At 38.3% G+C, this 14,766-nt stretch overlaps 1 protein-coding gene across 7 annotated transcripts in view; it reads left to right on the top strand.

Moving 5' to 3' along the window:
• Positions 1–12,837, top strand: part of LOC106753971 — a 24,723-nt gene extending 11,886 nt beyond the window's left edge. For 6 of the 7 annotated variants that reach the window (XM_022777615.1, XM_014635887.2, XM_022777616.1 and 3 more), the window contains 4 exons: positions 9,204–9,293; positions 10,111–10,169; positions 12,278–12,428; positions 12,554–12,837. In XM_022777615.1, coding sequence (XP_022633336.1) covers positions 9,204–9,293; positions 10,111–10,169; positions 12,278–12,428; positions 12,554–12,637 — 384 coding nt within the window. In that variant the 3' untranslated portion in view covers positions 12,638–12,837. The remainder of the gene's footprint in view (positions 1–9,203; positions 9,294–10,110; positions 10,170–12,277; positions 12,429–12,553) is intronic. The other variant, XM_022777620.1, reaches the window with a different exon arrangement.
• The last annotated feature ends 1,929 nt before the right edge of the window (positions 12,838–14,766 follow it).

Below are 14,766 nucleotides of genomic sequence, written 5' to 3'. Positions count from 1 at the left end.
TGTTAGAAATATTATATTTAGTTTATATTTATCTCTTATCTTTAGTTAGTTAGTTTATATTTCTTATTTAGTTTGTTTATATTTCTTATTTGTATTTTGGGCTTAGCCCATATTTTGTTCGTCGACATGTGTATATTCAACACAAGGGAGATTTCTCCTAATCTTCTTCCTATTTCATAGCAACAATTCGCCATTTCATCAATTGGATATCAAAAATGCCTTTCTCCATGGTGATCTTGAGGAAGAAGTTTATATGGAGCAACCTCCTGGGTTTGTTGCTTAGGAGGAGTCTGGTATGGTTTGCAAATTGCATTGAGCTCTATATGGGCTCAAGCAATCACCATGTGCTTGGTTTGAAAAATTCAGCTCCATTGTTCAAAAATTTGGGCTAAAACACATTAAAGAAGATCATTCAGTCTTTTATTATCATTCGTCTCTCGGAAAATGTGTTTACTTAATAGTATATGTTGATGATATAGTCATTACAGGAAATGATACTGCTGGAATATCTCAATTGAAGGAGTACTAGTGTAGAAATTTCCAAACCAAGGATCTTGGAAGCCTCAAATACTTCTTAGGCATTGAAGTAGCTCAGTCAAAAGATGGAGTTGTAATCTCCCAAAGGAAGTATGCTCTGGATATTTTGCAAGAAACAAGCATGATTACTTGTAGATCGGTTGATAGTCCTATAGACCCAAATCAAAAATTAACAACTGAAGAAGGTGAGTTATTCTCCGACACAGAGAGATATAGGAGGCTAGTTGGAAAACTAATCTATCTCATTATTACAAGGCCGGACCTATCTTTTGTGGTTGAAATGGTTAGTCAGTTCATGGGAGCTCGATGTGTTGGCCATTAGAATGCTATCATTCGCATTCTAAGGTATGTGAAAAAGGCTCCTGGGCAAGGGTTGTTATATGAAGAAAAATGAAGCCTTCAGGTATCTGGATATTGTGATGCCGATTGGGTAGGTTCTCCTATTGATAGACGATCTACTACTGGATATTGTGTTTTCCGTGGAGGAAACATTATCTCATGGAAAAGTAAGAAAAAGAATGTAATGGCTCGATCAACAACTGAAGCTGAATATAGGGCAATGACGTCACTAACATGTGAACATATATGGGTGAAACAATTCCTTTAAGGGCTTAGCTTCTGTGACATCCAGAGTATGAAAATGTATTGTGATAACCAAGCTACTCTTCACATTGCATCAAATTCAGTGTCTCACGAGAGAATTAAACATATAGAAATTGATTGTCATTTTGTTCGGGAAAAGTTATTGTCAAAAGAAATATGTACCGAGTTTGTTGGATCAAATGACCAATTCGCAAATGTGTTGACTAAGTCATTAAGGGGACATCGGATTGAGTTTATTTGTTCCAAGCTTGGTACATACAATCTATATGCTCCAACTTGAGGGAGAGTGTTAGAATAGTTACTGTTATATATCATCATTAAGGCTTGTCTGCTAGACCATTAATGAGTCGTACCTAGTTTTGTACCTAGAGGTCTAATGCAGACTCTTGATGTTCCATGTACTCTTGTGTTTTCAATATATATAGAAGATAATGAGGGGGATCTAGTGATGGCCCTTAAGAATATATTTTATTAGTTTTAATCTCAAGTCTGATCTTCCCATTCCTCTCGTTACTTCTACATAACATCCATAATATATGCATATTCAACTCTTCCCGTATAATAGAAAAACTAGAATTACACATTGATTGAGATTTTTTAGGAAAAATAGATCTAACATGTTTTCTTAGTTGACATAACTCACATTCTAAGGTTTGGAGACCGCTAAGTTCAAGACATCTTTTTTAATTTTGACAAATGAGGATGGCCAAACTGAGCATGTAACATTTTAGGACTAAGAGTTGCAACACAAGATACTCATGGACAAGATCCAAAATGGTATAAACCGCTGGTTTCATATCCTTCTCCAATCTATCTGTCCGAACCACTCTTGTATAACAAAAGATTTTGAATTGAGAGTTATTGAACAATTTAACATATTTGTTAAGTGGCTTATGAAAATTAAATTGGAAGGACAATTAGGAACAAAATGGACAAATTTCAAATTTAGAGAGGGAGACAGAGAGACTTGACTGACTCCCTTTGAACAAGTTTTAGAGCCATTTGCAAGGGTAATGAAATGAGGTTTTTCTTGGAAGGAAAGGATTGAGAACAAGGAGGTATTACCAGAGATGTGATAATAAGCACTCAAGTCAATTATCCATGAATTTTGACCTTTCATGGATTGATAAATGCAAGCTATGGATGTACTTAGAGATTGAGATGTTTGTGCCAAACTATTAGATTTTAATCGCATATACTCTTGGTACTCTTGCTTAGTGAACTTGGAGTTGGTAGTGGTAGTTTCAGCCTTAGAGATATTGGTTGTTTTTGAAGGAAAACCATGCAAAGAGTAGTAGTTTTCTTTGGTGTGACCCACCCTTTTATAGTATGTGCATTGCAGAAGCCCTCGATCTCCACGTCCTCCTCTTCCTTGTGTGGCAACCATGACAGATGGTTCCATTGGTTCATGGGCTTCTTGAGATTTAGGCACCGAGACACAAAGAAGGTATGTGGTCAAGGTTTCCATGGAAGGGACCTCATAACTGGTCAGAAGTTGATCTCTGATGTGATCAAAGTCTGGATGTAAAGCACGTAGGACCATTGCCATATAATATTTGTCAAGCTTCTTCTTGATGTCCTCCGAAGAGTTCGACTTCCAAGAACATTTTCAACTCTTCCACAGTCGCTTGGGCTTCAATCATGAAGGAAACCATATCATGGTCTGTCATTTTGAGAAATGCTAGCTTGTTTGTCGTATCATAAAGACACTTAATATTGTTAGCATAAATGTTTTGAGCTTTCTTCCAAAAAGAGTGATGTTTTGAAAGCTCTAAGAGATATCAAAAGTTGTGGTTCCACGGATTGCCACAAAAGGGCACACAATTGGAAATTTGCTTGTTTCCATTGTTTAATTTTTTTATGCAGGAACTTGGCTTCTGTTAGGTTTCGAAAAGGAAAACCTAAACAGAGAGCACTCTCACTCACAGAAAACCAGAAAGAATGAAGGAATGCTTTTATTCACAAGTATCACCAGTGTACGATGAACTTCCGGGAGCCTAACCCCCCTCAACATGGTTCAGAGAACCTGTTATGTAGTACTCAAATCACCAAAGGTCCCCCCCTCTGTTAAACAGAGTTTTATTTATACAATAGTTTCCCGCCACTCTCCTAACTGTTAAGTCAGTTAGTTTGTTTAGTTCTATCCCTCCTGGTATAAACAAGCCAGGACCTAACATTACCCACCGCCCCATGTGCAACCTTGTCCTCAAGGTTGAATTTCGGGTACTGGTCGCGTATGGTAGCCATGTCTTCCCACGTTGCTCCATCCCGGCCTCCTTCTTGCCATTCAATCAGAACTTGAGGCACATCTTCGTCTCCCCTCCTTATTTCTCTCTTGTCCAGTATTTTAGTTGGCCAGTAGGTTGGTCCTTCTCCCCGTAAATCTGCTGGCATTTCCTTTTCTACACCCCTGTCTCCTACTGCTTTCTTCAATTGCGATGCATGAAATACAGGGTGTATACGGGCCGTTTCTGGTAGTTTAAGCCTGTAAGCTACCTCACCACCTTTTGCTCAACTAGAAATGGCCCATAGTATCTTGCTGCCAGCTTAGGATGCAGCCTGGATGGCATATAAGTTTGCCTGTGTGGTCGTATTTTGAGATATACCCAATCACCTATCTCAATATCTACTACCCTTCGTTTCTTATTTGCCTGCTTCGTCATCAGCTCTTGGGCCCATGCCAAGTGGAATTTCAATTGCTTTAAAGCCTCATCACGCGTATGCAATTCTTGTGCTACGGCTTCCACTGCTGTTTTGCCTGGAATAAATCGGTGCAGTGATGGAGGTGGCCTCCCATATACTATCTCGAAAGGGGTACATTTCGCAGCCCCCTGGAAACTGGTATTATACCAGTACTCTGCCCACGGAAGAACATAGCTCCAGCCCTTGGGTTGCTCCGAACAAAAACATCGCAGATACCCCTCCAGCACTCGGTTTAACACCTCCGTCTGCCCATCGGACTCCGGGTGGTAGGCGGTACTCATCCGCAACTGAGTACCTTGCTTCTTAAACAGCTCTTTCCAGAAGTTACTTAAGAAAAGGGGATCTCTATCACTCACGATACCATGTAACTTGACCACTTCTTTGATGAATACCTCGGCTATGGTGCGAGCCGAGTACGGATGTTTTAATGGCATGAAATGGCCATACTTAGGCGATCAACTACCACCAGCACCGCATCGAACCCGTTTGATTTTGGCAGTTTAACGATGAAGTCCATACTGACTTCTTCCCATACTGCATTGGGAATGGGCAAGGGTTGTAAAAGACCCTGTGGGGACGACGCCAGATACTTGTGCTGTTGGCACACCACACAGGCCGCCACGTAGTCTGTCACCGATTTTTTAATCCCCACCCAATATAAAGACTAAGCCACCCTTCTATATGTTCTATATATTCCAGATGAAACTCAGCTAATAGTTTCGGAATCCAGCTCGAATTAGCTGATATTACCAATCTACCTTTATGATGCAGCCTTTCATTTTCCATAGTAAAGGGTGGATGAGAGTCGGGATTCCTCTTAATATCAGCCGCTATCTTCTGCAAAAATTCATCCTCCTCCACCTCTTTCAAAATCTCACCGAAATCCTGCCAGTATGGTCTGGCCACCATCCGTAACTCCCTTTCTTCCTCTCCCGGTCCCTCCATTTTTCTGGACAGCGCATCTGCTGCACGGTTGGTGCTTCCAGCCTTGTAAATGATCTCAAAATCATACCCCAGCAGCTTGGCAAGCCAATTCTGCTGATTCTGGGTTGTTATTCGCTGCTCCAACAAGTAACGCAAGCTTTTCTGGTCGGTATGGACTACAAACCGCTGTCCTAACAGATATGGTCGCCAATGTTGTATGGCCATCACCAAGGCCATGAGCTCCTTTTCATAGATGGACTTGTTTAATGACCCTTTCGACAGGACCTTACTGAAATAGGCTATGGGTCTTTTACCTTGGGTTAGTACTGCCCCAACCCCTCCTCCAAAAGCATCACACTCTATATGGAACTGCTGGTCAAAGTCTGGTAAGATCAGTACCGGTGCTGATGTAATTGTTGCCTTTAGTCGAGACATCGCTTCTTCAGCCTTCTGATTCCATCCATACTCCTCCCCCTTCTTCAATAACTCAGTCAAAGGCTTTGCTATTTTACCATAACTCTGTTAGACCCAGAAACCCTCTCAGGGCCTTTATATTCCGCGGCCTCTCCCACTCCAAAACAGCTTTAATCTTTCCCGGGTCCATTTCCACCCCTTCCTCCGATATAAGATGTCCTAAGTAACCAATCTGGACACACTCAAATTCACACTTCTTTTTATTCGCGATCCAATGACTCTCTCCCAATCTCTTCAACACCACCCCCAGGTGCTCCATATGGTCTGCCCAAGTCCTGCTGTATATCAATATGTCATAAAAAAAAACTAACACAAACCTTCTCAAATAAGGTTGCAACAATTCGTTCATTGCACATTGAAACGTTGCTGGGGAGTTGGTTAATCCAAAGGGCATTACCAAGAATTCATAATGCCCCAGGTGAGTTCGAAACGTTGTCTTTGGGACATCTTGCTCCCCCATCCTTATCTGGTGATATCCCGCCTTAAGATCCACCTTCGAAAAATACTTTGCTCCCCGCAATTCATCTAGCAACTCTTCTATTACCGAGATTGGAAACTTATCTGGAATGGTGGCACGGTTTAGTGCCCGGTAATCCACGCAGAATCTCCATGAACCATCCTTCTTTTTCACCAATATTATCGGGCTAGAATAAGGGCTATTGCTGGGTCTTATCACCCCGGTTTGAAGCATTCCAGCTACTTGCCTTTCTATTTCGTTCTTCAATACATGAGGATATCTATAAGGCCTCACGTTTATGGGATCAACTCCCTCCTTCAACGGTATCTTATGCACCATTGCCCTCTGGGGTGGTAATCCGTTGGGCTCTCTGAATACTCTTGCATACTGGTTCAAAACCCTTTCTAACTCCCTCCGTTGGAGCTTAGATAAATGCTGATCAGGAGCTTGCTCCTCCTTTTTTTCCATTTCTCCCAATTCCCACATTAGCATCCATACCTCCGTTTCTGTTATCTTCAACAACGCCTCAGGAGTTACCAAAGTTCTGGTTAGTGTAGGATCTCCTCTGATAGTTACCCTTTGTCCCCCCTGGTTAAAGGACATAGTCAGTCTACTCCAGTTCAACGTCATTTCTCCCAAGGTAGCTAACCATTCCACCCTTATAATTACATCCACTCCCCCCAATTCAAATAGGTGAAATCGGGTAGTAATCTCCACGTCTCCCATTCTAATTTTTACCCCTTCGCAGCAACCACGAGTTTCCTTTCGCTGACCATCACCCAAGCTCACCCAGTAAGGTCCCGTCTCCTTCACGGTCAATTTCAATGCTTCCACCACTTCCCTGCTGATGAAGTTGTGGCTTGCGCCACTATCGATCAAAACTAGCACCTCTTTTCCTCCTATCTCTCCCTACAGTTTCATTGTCTTAGCTTGTGTCAACCATCCTACGGAACAAGCTGAAAGTTCCATTTGCATACGAGTCAACTCCTGTTCGGGTTCAGCCTCCTTTCCATCTTCATCCTCGGCCAAGATTAACGTTCTCAAGCCCCTCTCTGGGCATTGGTGTCCAAGTCCGAAAACCCCCCCGCATCTGAAACACTTACCTTCTTCCCGGCGTTTCATATACTCAGCATAAGGCAAGTTTCGAAAGCTTCTTCCTCGATTCTCCACACTGTTAGAGCCCACCCCACTCGCCTGAGAAACCTCTCTGCGCGTTGACCCTCCGTTCTCCACTGGTCCCGATCTGTTCGAATTTGGTCGTGAGGGTTCTGCTCTTATCAACGCCCCCATGGGTTTATTCCAGCTCGTGGTATTTCTTCCCATTCCTCCAGACTTCGCTCCCCCGTGCAAAACCTCCCCATCGCACGCCATACGCATCGCCACCATCAACTCGTGCGGATCAATTAATCGCACTTGATTACGTATAGTTTCCTGCAACCCTCCCATGAAGTATCCCAGTAAAATCTCTTTCGGTAAATTTGACCTTTGGCTTACCAAGACTTCGAATTCTTTGATGTAATCATCCACAGAATCGGTTTGTTTGATGGTGGATAATCGTTCATAGACTGTCCCCTTGCTCCTGTCTCTGAATCTTGCTACAATTGCTTCCTTCAACCCCACCCATGATTGGTTTCGGGCCTTCTCCTTCCAAAACCGAAACCAGTAGCCCGCACTACCTTCCATACTCACGTACGCTAACCGGACCTTCTCCTCATCGTCCAATACTCCTTGCAGATCGAAAAATCGATCCGCTCTATTGATCCAGATAAGCGGATCCGATCCCTCGAAGGTCGGAAGTTCCACCTTCTTCCTCCAATTTATCGTGCCTTCATTCCGGCCACTCCCTTCTCCGCTTCCGTTCTCCCTCGTCTTCTTCGCATTTCCATTTACTGACGCTTCACTGTCCTCCGAATAGGATTCCTCTTGACGACGATCCCTTCCCGCCAAAACCTTCGCGATTTCTTGTAATTCTTTACGAATCGCAGCAGTCTCCGCTTTGATCCCCTCGACCGCAATTTCCATTGTTTCTATCCTCCCCTCCATCATGTTAGCTTTTCCGTCGGTCTTTCCCACCATGTATAACCCGCGCCTCTCCGTCTAAGATCCGGCAGGTCGGACCAAAAATGTTAGGTTTTGAAAAGGAAAACCTAAACAGAGAGCACTCTCACTCACACAGAAAACCAGAAAGAATGAAGGAATGCTTTTATTCACAAGTATCACCAATGTACGATGAACTTCCGGGAGCCTAACCCCCCTCAACAAGGTTCAGAGAACCTGTTATGCAGTACTCAAATCACCAAAGGTCCCCCCTCTGTTAAACAGAGTTTTATTTATACAATAGTTTCCCGCCACTCTCTAACTGTTAAGTCAGTTAGTTTGTTTAGTTCTATCCCTCCTGGTATAAACAAGCCAGGGCCTAACAACTTCCATCTTGCTTAAGGTGATCATAATGTTCTTGGCCAAGGAATCACCTTTCCACAGAAACATACCAAGATAGATAATTTTTTCCATTTAGCTTCTTGAAAATAATTGATGGACATTTGGAGGATGATAAAAAGAGGTTATGGGAAATCGCAACAACAAGGAACCAGAAAACCCCTAGGGTTTTCTTCAGCACAAAGAGAGGAGGGTCCAACATCAGCTACGCGGTGACATTTCGACGAGTAGAGGGCAGCACATGAACAACAAACGCTTGTTCGCAACACACAAAGATGATGTGTGTGGCGGCGTGTGGAGAACGGGACTCCGACACTGATGGGCTTGGTCATTGCTGGAGAGACAAACCAGATCCAGTGGTAGCCAGACGAAACTACGCGGCGGATGGTGACAGACAAGGACGAAATGACAGAGAATAGTGGTTGACAATGTTGAAGAGCTTCAAACAGTAGTAGATAGTGACTGGACAACTGTGGACAATGACAAATGACACCAAATAGATGCAAACAACAATAATTAATGCTGGTGAATAAGACGGGACAAAAACTAGTCCAGGATTGACCCGCTGTGATACCAGCTTGAGATTACAACGGACAATATATATTTCGAGAGGGCTTAAGAGATTCCTCTTGCTATCTTTTATTTATAATGAAAATACAAGAGTACATGGAATATTAAGGGACTGCATTAATACACCTAGGTGCAGAAGTAGGTATGATTAATAAATGATCTAGCATACTACATGCTGCTTCGGCTTAATAATGATATATAGATGTAATTATTATGACACATATATGTAATAGCTTGGGATACATCATATATGAACATAATAGAATTCTGGAAGACATTTCAAGGAACTAGGTCAAGCACAAAGCACACAACACCTAACAATAAATTCTATTAAAATCATTTATTCTAACACATCCATCTCTTTTTGAATTTTTAGATTAGTGATGATGTTCAATTCCTACTAGAGAATGTAGGTCAAGCACAAAGCACACAACACCTAACAATAAATTCTATTAAAGATCATTTATTCTAACACATCCATCTCTTTTTGAATTTTTAGATTAGTGATGATGTTCAATTCCTACTAGAGAATGATAGTGTGGAGGTTGCGGAGATGGTGAAGAAACATTCCAATGAACTCTCTAAAACAGTAATTTTTCTTGAACTTTTGTCATTCCAAAGTTGCTATCATAGTTGGTAATTTTGCATTCCTAGAAATCACATTTCTTACTAAGAATATGTTTGGGGAATCATATTTCGTAGGAAGTATATATTTTGTGACTTATGTTTCTTGGGAAAGTGATAAATATGTTTAATACGTCTAAAATATTCTCAGGAAGGAGACATACTTATAAAAAATTCCCTTTCCTGAAATCTTGGATTTCCACCACATGAGGAAGTTTTAGTAAAAAGCTTAATTTAAAAAGAATGTTTTGTCCCTGATCTTTGACGCAAAATTGGAAATCCTTTCTATTTGAAACTTTGATACATTTTGGTCTCTAGACTTTAAAAATGAATAGATATAGTTCTTTTATCTCAATTACATTAAATTGTTTTGATGTGTCTAATGTGTTTTATGTTAACATTTGTTGTTTATAGTGTTTGACACATTTATGCTTCAATGTCAATGGATAAACGTATTTGACACGTAAAAAATATTTAATATAATTGGATTAAAATGACTATATCCATTAATTTATAAAGTTTTTGAAGATCGAAATGTATCAAAGTTTCAAACAGTCAGGGTTCATGGACTAAAGACATTTAACCCATTTAAAAAAAGTTCTAACTAATGCTGGACTCTTGTTAAAAAAATTTAAAATTGTCACACCAAAATAGGAATACTTTAACCTAACATCGCCTTTATGTTTGTATGATTATGAAAATCGGAGTAACTATGATACTGAAGCATTTGTTGTACATTATATAATATGTTTATCTAATTTGTATTTAATGTTTACTCTTAGCTAGGGTATATGGAAGAAAAACTTGAGTTCCTTCTGGATACTATAATGCTCAAGTGCAGGTATTTTTTGATTACTGTTATACGAATATTTTTTGTATAGTTATTCGTTGATGTATTTTGATATACAGTTTTAGATCAATTGGCATTGGTGGATTTTATTTCATCTCTTTCTAGCAAAATCCAGTGTTGGTTTGAAATCTCCAACTCGTAAAATATAAAATCGATCCTAAATGTAATAGTGACTATTAGTATTTTGAAATTTGAATGTGTCTCTTGTAAGACAGAACTTAAATAGCTGAATATATTGTTTTATTCCTTTATAATATCTATTATCAGAAGATATTATTCTGTTTATTGTACTGATTCTTTTTTCGCAATATAAATAAAGTATTCTTACTGTCTCATAAGCATAGTTTAACTCAATATTTCTCTCTTCCTTGGAGTTTAACCTAGTATCCAGAGTCCTTTTCAAAATCGTGTTGGCTCGATGGTCTCTCTCTCCGGAGGTGTTCCTTTATGTTTTTTTTGCAAACTTTTCTCCCAGGTTCGCTTTCACTGTTCCAGTGTCGCCTCTGGCAAGTTTTCAGGTGACATTCCGGTGACCACCATTTTCTCTAATGAACACATGGTTGGAAATGCGCCACGCCAATCCATCCAACCATCCAAATGCCATTATGAGCCACCCATCAACAACGGCTCAGCAACCTTCGCCCACATGTCGCCCAGGTCATTTCATAGCTTCCTGGGCTGACGTTGATACCTTTGTTGTATCAAAATCAGGGTTATTTATATTGACAAATAAGATAACACATGACCTTATTATTGTTATTTTTTTTTAATCTCAGGCCTTCTGTGGATTTGAAGGAGAATAATTGAGTGGATTTAAGAGGATTTGAAGATAATTTTTTTTTTTTGTTTATTTGAGTAAATTTGAAAGTAAGCGAGAGTGGATTTGAAAGTAAAATTTGTGAAAATTAGTGTAAGATTTAATTTATGTGACAGATTAAAAAAAATTACTTTCAAATCCACTCTCATTTATCTCTAAATCTATTTAAATAAACAATAACAAAATTTATTTTCAAATCCTCTCAATTACTCTTCTCCAACTCCACCCAAGTGAACAAAGCCTTAAGCAATAGCCATATCATCACTAACATTTACCATCTTAGTGTAACCTTTAGGGGTTCTTACGAACCAAAAATTGATATCAGGAAAAACGAAAGATATTTTTGAATAGGTTGAAAAGAACAATGGATAGGAGATAAATCTCTCTCAAGGTTTCCCTTTCCCAAACTATTTCTCCTTTGACAAAGAATCAAGTCTCAATTTACGACGACAACCAATATCCTTACATCCTTCCATTGATTTAACTCTTTCATACCCTAGCTAACTAATTAGTGTCCAAACTATATAACTAACTCCCTGTATCACAGAAACTTCATATCAAGTGGCTCATTGTTGTGGGGCTAAAGAGAGTTTTTCCCTCTTTTGATATTTTTTGTCCAAAGAATATTCTTCAAATTCATCTAATGCTCTATATTAGACTCGTCTTTATCTTTTAGAATTCTCTCCCCCTGAAATGGAACTGACAAAGATTCACTTGGTTTCGTGAAAAGTGATCCGTAGAGACCAATGTTAGACTTCGAAAATTATAAAACTTGTACCTCTTATACACATTTGTTTGCGCTAAGATCGAACTTACATGGTGAGAACTATGAGAATGAGCAGTGCTATATACACAAATCTTCATGACATGGTGAACTTGACATGGGCAGGGGTTACCCCCACGTATATACATGATCTTGCCCATGTCAGTTGTTGATATCTCTAACATTTCCCATGCTAATGAATCTATAGAAACATGGTTTCCGACAGATTGAGTCACTCTGATGTAATTGCTAATACTTTGTCATATTCACAATTCTGTAGTTGAATTACTTGATGAAAAATGCTCCCCCAAAAAAATACAAAATTTATATTTCTGGGCATTTATTTTCATTTTTGTTGTACTCAATATTTTTGTTTTCTTTTGATTACAAAATCAGACATGATTTGGGGATTCAAGCGACCTCTAAAACCTTCTGCCTACTCTGTTAATCCTTTTCACCTTTGATGTTTAGTTTGAATAAGACATTCTTACACAACTATATTTTGACTCCTATATTCAGGTCCATGACCCTTGCTGAGAAACAACAGCTACAAATTTTAATTCAGAAGCTACCAGCAAGAAATCTTGTTCGTGTAGTGGAGTTACTTCGTCGAAATACACCAGCAGAAAAACAAAGTTGTGATGAAGTAATTGTTGATCTCGAAAAAGAGGTAGTACTCTAATTGGGTGTGTATATAATGTAAAATTTAGTATTATTATCTTGTCTGCATACTATGTTTCATGATTATAGACTTGATCAGCATTATAAGATGTTCACCCTGTTGATTTGCTGCAGGATAATGCTTCACTCTGGAGACTGTATTACTATGTTGAAGCTGTTGACAAAGCCAAAAGTCTTTCTTGTAGCATAGTGGATTAGTTTTGTAAATGCTTTTGAAAGCCTTAGCCTTATTGTTAGTTCTTCATAACTCATTCTGATCTCGTATTTCCAGAGTATACAGATTTTTAAACTCTTATCTCTGTTTCGGCTATATATAGGATTTAGTGTCTTTTACCCTGACTTCACATGTCTAAGCATCGTCCCAGATTGTTATAGCAAAAGGAGGACTGTTTCTTCCTGGACCCAAATAAACTCAAATCCTAAATTACTCCTCGTTAAAATTATAATAAAAATAATTAAAAGGTAAAAGTCATCTCTACATTTTTTTAATGTATTTCAGATAGTACCGTCAAAAATATATTTATGTTGAATTGTATAATCTAGAATATATTACAAAAACATTGTATAATCTAAAATATATTAAAAAAAGTTAATGTAATCCGAAAGGTTCTTTGGATGTAGAAATATTTAAATTACATAATTTGAAATATATTTAAAAAAATTACATTAATAAACATTAAAGAAGATATTTTCTAGATTTATATATACTTTTTAGATAGTTTGGAATACTTTTTGTACGGTATGTGATTGATTACTTTTTGACTCTATCAATCATATGTTCAATATTGAATACTTTCGAAGGATAAACTATCTACCTAATACTGAGAATTCGAAGGAGTAAGTTCAAATATGTCACATAGTGCACATCGATGGCTGAATAAAACTGAAGACTATAAGTCATCTACAGGTAAGCACACTTATTAGAGTCAGGTGCCATCCACCAATACTTATTTTTGCGTCTCGAAGATATTGGAGCACTGGGTTACTTAGTTAAAAATGGTTGTAGATCATTGTAAGTAAGATGACCATTAGATCAATGGACCTATAATTAAGACTCAACTAGGAAATAGTCCATGATTAGTAAAATATGTTTATAAAAATTATTTTAATGGAGTTTTGACTTCACTTTTATAATAATCATATTTTGACTAGGATTTTTGACCTAATGCATTGACTTTAAGTATTGGAAAAAAATTTACAGACACTCTATCAATGATGAAGTTTTTACTCAACGCTTGGCATCCTTAGAAGAAAAGCTTAATTGTCAAATGCTAATTCAACAATAGAAAATCAAAAAACACTTTATTGTTCTGAGCAAACATTAAATGACATTAAATGTTCAATATTCAAAAATAACAAAAGTGATACGAAAAGACATATCTATTGCATGCATAATCTATTTTATTCTTTGCAGATGAGCTACTTTACATGCATCTACAAGCTTCAGATCAAAATATCAAAAATGGACGTTAGAGACAAAAGAGATATTCACAAAATGTTCTTCACTTGAAGCGGTGTCTAAAAGAACGTACAATTTACTTCAAGCAAAGTATTGAAAAAGTATATCTGATTTGACAAGTTGACTTTAACCAACGACTATTATACACGAAGAAAGAGAAAGCACAAGAATCAAGGCCATGAGCTTAGTCTAACAGACACTTATTCGAAAAGCCTTTAAATAAAAGATTTTTCAAATGAAAAATGAAGAGGATAACATACAATGAAATATTCATCCTAAGAAGGGTTAAAAAGAAAAACACATAAAGAGATCAAGAAAAAGAAGATATTTGAGCAAGAAAAGAAGAAGAAGAGAGAAAAGAAAAAAAGAAATACTCTCGAGCTTCATTGTAAAATTGCTTACTAATTGTAAGAAAGGGAGAAAGAGAAAAGAGAGAAACACCTGAGTGTTTAAACTGCATTGCATTGTAATCACATCCTCTCTACGAGAGTAATAGTCTGAACAACTTGTAAGCAATCTTTGATTGCAATTATGAAGAGAATCAAAACACTTAGTGAACTTAGTTGAGTTAAGGAAATCAAGGAAAGGTTGCTTAGTACCAGGAATGATGTGAATACTCCTCCAGGTCTAGGGTAGAAGGTGGTTATTTGCTGACTATGGAGACCAGGAGTGGTAGAATACTCATCGAGGTCCAAGGTAATAAGAGGTTATTCGCTGACTGTGGGAACCAGGAGTAGTGCAAATACTTAGTTGTAATCTTGTTAAAGATTATAGTGGAATACTTTATAGAGGAGACTAGACATAGCTTAGTTGGAGTGAACTAATATAAAAATATCTATGCAATTATCTTTTCTCTTACCTAAATGCT

The sequence above is a fragment of the Vigna radiata genome, unplaced genomic scaffold (genome assembly GCF_000741045.1).
Source record: "Vigna radiata var. radiata cultivar VC1973A unplaced genomic scaffold, Vradiata_ver6 scaffold_7, whole genome shotgun sequence".
NCBI classification, from domain to species: domain Eukaryota; kingdom Viridiplantae; phylum Streptophyta; class Magnoliopsida; order Fabales; family Fabaceae; genus Vigna; species Vigna radiata.
This window is presented reverse-complemented; position numbering and strand designations above follow the sequence as displayed.